We start from the raw sequence: 9,698 nt of genomic DNA, 5'->3' as shown, positions 1-9,698 counted from the left end.
GGTATTTGTTATTTGCTTTTCTTTGTTCTCTAAGGAACATGAAGAGCAATCAGATTTGTATTTTAGAATTTCCAAAGACAAAGTCATACTTACTGAAACATAAGAAAAGTTATATACAGTGGGGCTTTCACTTACGAGTTTAATTCGTTCTGAGACCGAGCTCGTTAACTCAAATTACTTTGTCAACTCAATGCAAAAAATCGGCTGAGAGACAGCTGGTATCTCAAAAAACTCGGGACACTCGTAAGTCAAGGCCCCACTGTATTTCTCTTGATAAATTGAAACTACTCCATTGATTGTAATCAGTGATTGAAATTTACAGTAGTCATTAGGGATTTATGGAGATTTTAGGCGACTTTGTAGAATATGCTTTAAGATTCCCAACACCTGGGTGCTGTTGTTAAATCTGCTCTAGTTACTGTGCTCTTTGGTAAATCACAGTGTTGAGAGACAGTTTCTTTATCTGTCAAGTGAGAGTGAAAGACTTAAACTTGAACCCCTCCCAAAACAGGATCAGATAAGACTGTGACATTTCTTTGCCAGTTGTGAAGTGCTCTGCACATGTAAGTGGTTTGTGTTTTGTTTGCTTTCTAGGTCACGGCTTTAAGACAGCTGTAAACTTTTAACAACTATCTGTTCTTATAGATTGAGGTTTTTCGTTGTTTTTTTTTTAACCTTGTAACTTATATATCTTTATTAACAGATTATAATTTTGGTATCAGGGTGATAGCATTTTTTGTGATTGGCATATTTTACTCATTATACTTTGTTTCAAGACAATATTTTGTCATTCACACACTTTTTGAATTATCTTCTATTCCTCAAGATTAATGTAGATGAATGAGAGCTAGATTGTTTTTTAACATACAGAGTTTACATTTTTTAAATATCAGAGAGATATATTGTAGTGTATGTTTGTTTTGATTGTTTTGCCAAGAAAAACTAACTTGAATTGTAGGAGCTCTACATATATATTTTAAGTGGTTGGATGAAAAAGAACTGAACATATCAATTGTACTCTTTAAATATGTGTAGTTTATTGTATGTCATTTATACCTCAATGAAGGTATTTTTTTTAAAAGAAGAATTGCAGCTGTTAAATAAATGTCACTTTTGGAGGGGGGTTTCTTTTGGGGAGTTCCTTTGATTTGCCTTTCATCTGTTTCCTCCATGTAAAATTAAGATCATGCTGTCTCTAGTGTGAGTTATGAGAGTTATATAATTCCCGAAAATGAGGTTTTGAAAAAGTGATTGTTATCACCCTCAGCATCACTTTCAAACCAACTAACACCTTTAACTAATACCCTTTTCCAAGAGATTATTCATCTAGATGCCAAAATAATTAAGTAGGCTGTTCCACTTTTAAAACTTTTTAAATGAGGCATGAAATATAGCATATATAAAAATGTTAAGCTTCTGAATACTAAAATGTTTGGGGGCTCTTGGTAATGCATCTGCAAGGGAAATCCACTCACTCCAGAAGTGGTGTTCATTCATTAACAGGGGTTTTTGGATGCCTGCGAGAAGGGCCCTCTGTCTGGTCACAAACTCTCTGGGCTCCGGTTTGTCCTGCAAGATGGAGCGCATCACATGGTTGATTCCAATGAAATCTCTTTCATCCGTGCAGGAGAAGGGGCGCTTAAACAAGGTATGCTGTGTCCTAGCACACGCCGCATCACTCACTGTTTTTGCTTGCTGGTTTGGTCTTCCCTCCCCAGGGCACTGGGTGGCACAGCAGAGAACCTGGCTAGTCCTGAGCAAATATTCATAGAACAAAAGTGAGGATAGAGTACTGTATAAAATTAAAAGCCTACTTTGTTCTCCTAAATTACCTGTTAATTTTTATATGTTGTTTTTCATAAAAAGATAGAAATATTCAGATTTCTAAGAAATATTTTAAAGACACATTAACTACAGTCATATTTCTTTGTGATTTAGTCAGATATCAGGAACTCCATAAATTTATAGATAATTTTTGCTTGTAGGACATTGAAGGCTTTAGGCATTTTGAGGATGACACCGTATTTTGAAAGAATTCAGTAAACCTTATTCACAGTGCAGACTTCTTGCTAAACTGCTAAAATTGCCAGCCTTTCTCACACAGAATAAATGCATATTAAAACACATATGAACAGCCCTAAGCAATTGCAAACATATCTGATTCATTGTTTTTAAGAGGGAAAAGCAAATGACAACACAGCAGTTTGGCTTCAGGGTGATTTAATGAAGAAATTTCAAAGTTGTGTCCTGAAATCAGGTGGGGGGCAATGGTTGGAAAAGGTTGCTCAGATTTTGGCTAGGTTGCTAATTTCTTATTTTACTGAAACTAATGGAAGATATTAGTAATTTGTGTTTTTGTTTCTCAGTTGTGAGAGAGAGAATCTTCCCATTTTCTTTATGCCAGCTGTCTATTAAAATTGCAGTTGAAATCTGTGATCTAGAAATCCTGTCAATCTGAAGATTATGTTAAACGAGAGGCCTGGTGCGTGCACCAGTAGGGTCCTTTGGCTTGGCCTGCGGGATCGGGCTGAAACCGGCTCTCTGACATCCCCCGAGGGGCCCTGGATTGCAAGAGGGTGCAGGCCAGGCTGAGGGACCCCACCAGTGCACAATCGGGGCCAGGGAGGGACTTGGGAGGTTGGCCAGCTGGGGAGGGACCATGGGAGGGTTCCAGAGCGTGTTCGGCCCTCCTTGCTCAGTCCCAATAGGCTGGACCCCAGCAGCAAGCTAACCTACCAGTCAGAGCATCTGCCCCCTGGTGTGCAGTGCACGTCATGGCGAGCGGTTGAGTGGCCTTAGCAGATCATTAGCATATTATGCTTTGATTGGTTGAACAGACAACTGGACACTTAGCATATTAGGCTTTTATTATATAGGACAGGAAAAGGGAAATAAAGTTACAAAGAAAATAAGACTTTTTTAGCCATGGTTGAGATTAAAATACCTGCCTCTTCACTTTAATCTTAAACTGATAGCTTAGTTGGATTAATTTAATATTCTTTTCAGCTTTATTGGAGTACTAGAGGCCCGGTGCATGAAAATTCATGCACTGAGGGGAGGGGGTCCCTCAGCCCTGCTTGCCCCCTCTCACAGTCCAGGAGCCCTCAGGGGATGTCCTACTGACAGCTTAAGAGCGGGCCTAAGCTGCAGTCTGGTCTCCCTCTGCGGGAGGCAACAGCTGATCAGGGGAAGGCACCACCCCCATCACCCTGCTGATGCTGCCACTGCTGGCCACAGCGGCTCCAAGGCCTGAGCACCAGGGCCTCGCAGCCGCTGGGGCTCACGCTGCCTGAGCCCAGGCTGCCGTGAGCCCCAGGCCTCACAGCTGCTGTGGCTTTGTCTGATGGATGTCCAGATGGACACCTGGAAGAGATCTGCCCTAATTAGCATATTACCCTTTTATTAGTATAGATAATTGACAAAATTGTAAGATATTTAAAGTGTGTAACGTGATGATTTGGTAAATGTATGCCTTGTGATACTTTTTAAAAGTGCAGTTAAACCAAATTAGAAGTCACCAATAGTTCTATGCTGGTTCTCATCTGGAAATTGGTAGCTTTCCTGGAGATAAGAGTTTAGAGGTTACATAAAGCAAGAGAATTGGTATGGTTATCAATTAGCAGAGTCTTGTCTTTTTTAATTGTTTCTATTTGAAATATAGATATAGATGTATATGCCTATAATATACACATATACATCCATGAGAAAAGCCTGTATATCTGTGAATATTAACTAAAAGTTGAATATATACTATTTAACTTTTAATTATTTAAGTGTATAGATATGATTAAGTATGGATATGCAAAGGAAAAGCACTAGATGATAATTGAATTGAGAAGTTTGTGGCGGGGGGGGAGGCGTTATTGTTGTTTGCCAGGTAAACGTGCAAATAGGCAGGGTGTTAACATGAAAAGTGAATTACTTTGATGTTTCTTCATCTAATTCTTATTTCTCCATGAAAGACAGAAATATAAAGGGTAAAATAAAGTTTTTGCCAAGCTCAGTAAGAAAATCAGCTCTTAAGCATATATCTCCATTTAATGCCATCTGAGAGTTTTAGGGTGAACATTTTGGGTAACCAAACTTCTCAATTCAATTATCATCTATTGCTTACCAACAAGAAAGAATTGGCTTACCTTGGTCAAAGACTTAACAGTTAGTGTCTTTACTCCTGCAGATTTTCAGAGAGAATAAGTAACTCAACTGCATGATTGAAATGGTAAAGGACTTTAGTATGGTTTTAAGACCCCTTTTATATTACCCTCTGTAGCTTAATGATTTTTAAGGTTAAAAATACAGTAATGAAATACTAAAACTTAGCTTTGTCTTATTGAAATTTCCATTTAGAAGAGTGACTGTTACTGATATCAGAAAAATGAGACCAGTTTAAATATTTTAACCTTGTCATTTTTGTGTGTACCTTTGGGAGAGTACCTTCTAGCTCCCTTTTTGTATATCTGGATAGAAAAGTGTTCCTGTTTGTTAAATATTAATAAGCTATTTTTTTTTAATCTAGCCTTAGCAAATGCAACATTATGTATTCTTGAACCCATTATGTCTGTGGAAGTTGTGGCCCCGAATGAATTTCAGGGAACAGTGATTGCAGGAATTAACCGGCGCCATGGGGTAATCACCGGACAAGATGGAGTTGAGGACTATTTTACACTGTATGCAGATGTAAGTACTGTTGGTCACTGCCAGTCTTGCTTTTATTAACCACAGCAGGAAATTAGAGTTAGTTTTTGTTTTGGGATATTGTAGAACGAATTGACACATTTCCCTGGCTATTTGAGTGTTGAATTTGTGGCTTTTATATATATATATATATATGGCAATTTCTATAATTTGCTGTTAGAGCCTCTCTTAAGTGCAAAAGCTGAAAATATAGTTCATTTCATGTAGGCCTTTTGTGAATATGTTCTTTTCTTAGATATTTAATTATCTTTCTCATTATAACTTTATTTGCAACGGTGCTTTATTTATGTTCTAATTTGTTGGGCTAATATTTAATTTCCTTTCTCGACCTAAATCTCCCGGGAGAAAGTCTTTTATCACATTCCAGAAGCTTCCTAGAAGACAGTGCAGTCAGCATGTCATCAAGGTGTCCCAAGGAAAGTTGTTTGATCAGTTTCACAGGAGAAACACTTCTGAGTGCTGAGCTGGCCAGAGAGTGGAGTGGGGATGGGGGAAGGCTGTCCGTGATGGCCACTGTGTGCAACCAAAACATTTGGTCTCCAGTTGTGACTGTCAAATGAAATTATATTCAAATAGGATTTCTACTTGCAGTAAAACAAAAATAAGTTTCTCTTTGGCTAAAGTTCTTTTAAAACAAGAGTTGTTAGTAGAAACCTAAGTCTAAAGCAGTGGTTGGCAAACCGGGGCTCGCGAGCCACATGTGGCTCTTTGGCCCCTTGAGTGTGGCTCTTCCACAAAATACCATGTTTTTAGCAAAGGCCAGCTTAGGAGTACCCTAATTAAGTTAATAACAATGTACCTACCTATATAGTTTAAGTTTAAAAAATTTGGCTCTCAAAAGAAATTTCAGTCGTTGTACTATTGATATTTGGCTCTGTTGACTAATGAGTTTGCCGACCACTGGTCTAAAGGAATTAAATGGCTATTCTCTGTTTTTTTCTCAGATATTTTCAATAAGCAGTGCTAAAATATCTACTGTGTTTGTTTCTAGGTCCCTCTAAATGATATGTTTGGTTATTCCACTGAGCTTAGGTCATGTACAGAGGTAAGCAAGTATTTAAGTTTTACTTTAGTGCCCTTTAAGAGACTACTCTACAAAAGGATGGAATTTGTAAAATCTTGTCTTGCATGACTTTACCTGATAGTTATAAAAAGTTCTTTAAAATCTCTGTTATTTTTTTTTTTTTAACTCCCAGGGGAAGGGAGAGTACACAATGGAGTACTGCAGATACCAGCCATGTTTACCAGCCACACAAGAGGACCTCATTAATAAGTATTTGGAAGCTACAGGTCAACTTCCTATAAAAAAAGGAAAAGCAAAGAACTAACTTTACTCATTTACATTGGCTAACTTTAACTGAATCTGCAGGGCTTGGATATTTTAATAGCTTCCAGTGGAATGAATTCAGGCAGAAACAAGAAATTTTAGAAGCCCTTTCTGTTATATTCAGGAGCTCCTATCATATCAAAGTTAATTCTATGTACCAGATATATCTCAACTCTATTGAATGGTTTTATAGTTCACTGAAAAAAACTCAAATAAAATATGATTATTACTGTTATATATTTTATATTTATTTTAAGTGGAAAGAGACATATCAGTTACACGTCTAGGCTTAGGATGTGTGTAACCTTCCTTTTCAAATTTTTATCATAAGAATTTTTAACAAAGAAAAACTGAAAGAACAACCATATACCTTCCGTCTAGTTTCAACAATGAGCAGTTCTGTTAACAATTTGTTAATCTGATTATTTGTTTTGCAATATTTGTTTTATCTGTTTGTTGTCTATATGTCTCATACTTTTATATTTTTAATTTTTAAAAAATTATTTTTTTGCTAAACACTTGAAAGTGAATTGCACATATCATGACACTTCTTGAAGTGTCATCTTTAACAGGCAGGCTTTTTTATTTAAGAGTAGGTTCCATATGGTCTTAATAGAGTACATTTTTCAGATTCTTCATTGGTATATTAAAATACCTGCTAAATGTCTAGCTGTTTTATGTAGAGCTGATTGTTTTCATCTGCAAATGTGTAGCTGCCTTCTGTTAGGAGTGTTGATGTTTCTTTCTTGTGGACCTATGAGGTAAAAAACAGGCCCTTGCACATGCACTTCTCACTTACGTTCATCTGAAGGTTTCTGCAGCTCTAAGTAATGAAATACACATTTCAGAGTTCCCGCCTAATCAGTTCATTCACCTACTGAGTGCTAGTTGAATTTGGAATTTATCATCTAATACTCATTGAGATCATGAAAGAACAAATGTTAAGCTTTTGTTTTTGAAGTAAGTTGGACTTCCCTGGCAATTCTACCATATTGTTCAGAATCACTTTATCCCAAAATCATGTGATGTAATAGACATATCCAAATTATTTTCCTTAGTGAATAATAGAAATAAAATAACGTTTAAATTCCTTTGTTTTTCTTGATTTGGTTTTATAACTTAAGGTTTCTAGAAAAAAAGATTTTTTAAAAGTATTGAGCACATGTTTTCAAGGCATTTGCTAAGTGCTTTAAATGCATTATCTAATTTAGTTTTCACTCCCCTGTGAAAGTAGGTACTATTGGTCCATTTTGTAATAGAGGAAGCAAAAGTGCAGAGAAGGCAAATCACTTGTCTAAGACCATGCAGCTCGGTCAGTTTTCAGTTGATAACTTAAATTGATGATTCATCATCTCAAGCACATTTTTCCCCATGAATATGTCTGTTGCTATAATACCATCAAGCCTGAAAAATGTTGTTGCATTGGCATTTCATCAGCATCTCATGCCATTCAAAATAACATAGAATATTGTTCCTGAGGAAGAAATGCTTTCATGGAATTTAGCACAGTTCCTCTGGCTATTGCCAGCAGTCATAAAAATTAGAACTAAGATGGGCAAATGTTGATGTTTTTAACTTGTTAAACATTCTGGTCATAAAGATATAGTATCAGAAAAGAGCTTAGTTATCTAATCCAACACCAACATTTCATAGGCAACAACACAGGTCTAGCTGGTGGGAGTAAGTAGAATAGGATTTCATTGGAACAAATCCAGGACCAGAACCCACACTTCCTGCTAACTCATTAGGTTATAGTTGATCAAAGACCATATATCAGCCAAGGTCTGTAGCGAGAAAGAAATCAATGGAGACTACTACAGTTGTGAAGGATAAGTGTTGGTTAATTTAAAGAAAGACGGTATTGCTTGTATTAAAGAATGGTAGCAGCACAATCAGTATTGCCCTGATTCCTGTCCCTACCACTCTTAGAAAGTCACCTGGGGAGCTTTGAAAGAAACACCCAGGCCAACCCCAGGTGGTCTGATTCTCTGGATCAAGATCAAAAGTTTCCCAAGTGATTATAATAGCAGGTAAGGTTAAAGACAACTGCAGTGTTGCCTGCACCTTCAAGATGTGAAATGGAAGATTGATTCAGGTGTGTCCTGTAACTAATTATTTTGTGTGATGTTAGAGTTTGGGCTAGTTGTTCTTAGTTTGATAACTGTACCTTAAAAGAAATACAGGCAATTTTCTGTTATTACTTTCCTCCTTGCTCACTCTCAGATTGTTTAGTTGTGAAATCACTGAAATTTTGTTAATTCTGAAGTTTTATTTTAATATTTTTGAAATGTGGATGAGTCTTAAAATTTATGTCAGTGAAACTAGGCAGCCACGAGGTAGTAGTAAATTATGACATGATGGAATACATCTCTTTGTGGAAGACAGCTATTTGTATTGCTAACTCTATAAGTTGTTGAATTTGAGCTTTAATTGCTGCTTAAAGTGTTTCAAATAACACTGGAATGCATCATTGAAACAGTTAATTGTATTCAAGACAATTTATTGTGAACATTTATTCAAGTAAGTGCCAGGGAACATTTATTCAAATAAGTTAGGTGACTGTAGCACTCTGAAAGCCAGGGAAGGTCACAGAATAGGTTCTAAGCTGAGAAAAAATTGATGTAATAAACTCATGTCATGAAGGACTATCATTTAAGGGCAACTGTAGAAACTCCCAACTGACTCTCAAAAGAACTTATTTAACTTCTATCAATTCATAATTCAGGTAAGAAAAAATGAAACTGAGTAGAATCAAATAGAATGTAGACAAAATTCTGGTACTATTGGGTATGTTTTAAAGTTCTGAAAGAGGCTAAGAAAATTAATGTGATGCTGTATGTAACTGTCATTGGCTCAGAGTGATTCAGAATTTGGACTTAATGAAAGAGGGCTTGGGGAATTTAGAGTTTTTCATGTTATGTCAAGGTCAGTGAAGTAATTTTCCTCTGCAGTAAGCTAGCAAAATCAGTATTATTAAAATCAAATCAGCAATTTTTAGAGTTTTTGTTAGATAAGATGTTCTAATGTGACACTGAGAAACTTTTAGTAGGTTTAACTTTTGTGGGTTTTGTAAATTTACAAATTAGGTAATTGTGTTTGTACGTTGTCTCTGTGTGTATAATTCCCCTTCATAATCAATTACACTGAAATAAACCTGTTAAAGGGTTACCTTAGAGTTCTTACCTGCTTGAATGATGGTTATACTTGAGTGTAATCTCACTAATTAAAAATGCCTTTATGAGGGTGAGGTGAGACTCTGGAAAGCTGAAACCCTTCTAGCCCTTAAGCTAAAGATCACAGGGCATTGAATATGCCATTCCAATGCTCTTGGCACCATTTTTTAACATTATGTAGGGAACTTCAGTTAGAGGAGTTTATCCTTTGGTTTGGGCATGACTTAATCATTATAGATTGCTATTTTAGAAAAATATTTTCTCTGCCACAGGTGGGGAATCTGATGTTTTCTTTAAATGACTGTCTCCCAGTGCTTCAGAATACTTACTGCTCTTTAAGTTGAGTGCATGTTGGGAAGATGAATGTAGAGGGTTGGGGTTTTAAAATATATATATATACTAGAGGCACGGTGCACAAAAATTTGTGCACTCGGGGGGAAGAGAGGGTCCCTCAGCCTGGCCTGTGCCCTCTTGCAGTCTGGGACCCCTCGGGAGATAACGAC

General features: G+C 36.7%; 1 protein-coding gene across 1 annotated transcript in view; it reads left to right on the top strand.

Annotated features, from left to right (window-relative positions):
- The window catches only part of GFM1 (G elongation factor, mitochondrial 1), a 39,333-nt gene extending 32,221 nt beyond the window's left edge, over nucleotides 1-7,112 (top strand). The window contains exons 15-18 of the mRNA XM_015565393.1: nucleotides 1,504-1,648; nucleotides 4,517-4,677; nucleotides 5,687-5,740; nucleotides 5,892-7,112. Coding sequence (XP_015420879.1) covers nucleotides 1,504-1,648; nucleotides 4,517-4,677; nucleotides 5,687-5,740; nucleotides 5,892-6,023 — 492 coding nt within the window. The 3' untranslated portion in view covers nucleotides 6,024-7,112. The remainder of the gene's footprint in view (nucleotides 1-1,503; nucleotides 1,649-4,516; nucleotides 4,678-5,686; nucleotides 5,741-5,891) is intronic.
- Nucleotides 7,113-9,698: the final 2,586 nt, after the last annotated feature.

The sequence above is a fragment of the Myotis davidii genome, unplaced genomic scaffold, assembly GCF_000327345.1.
Source record: "Myotis davidii unplaced genomic scaffold, ASM32734v1 scaffold570, whole genome shotgun sequence".
NCBI classification, from domain to species: Eukaryota; Metazoa; Chordata; class Mammalia; order Chiroptera; family Vespertilionidae; genus Myotis; species Myotis davidii.
This window is presented reverse-complemented; position numbering and strand designations above follow the sequence as displayed.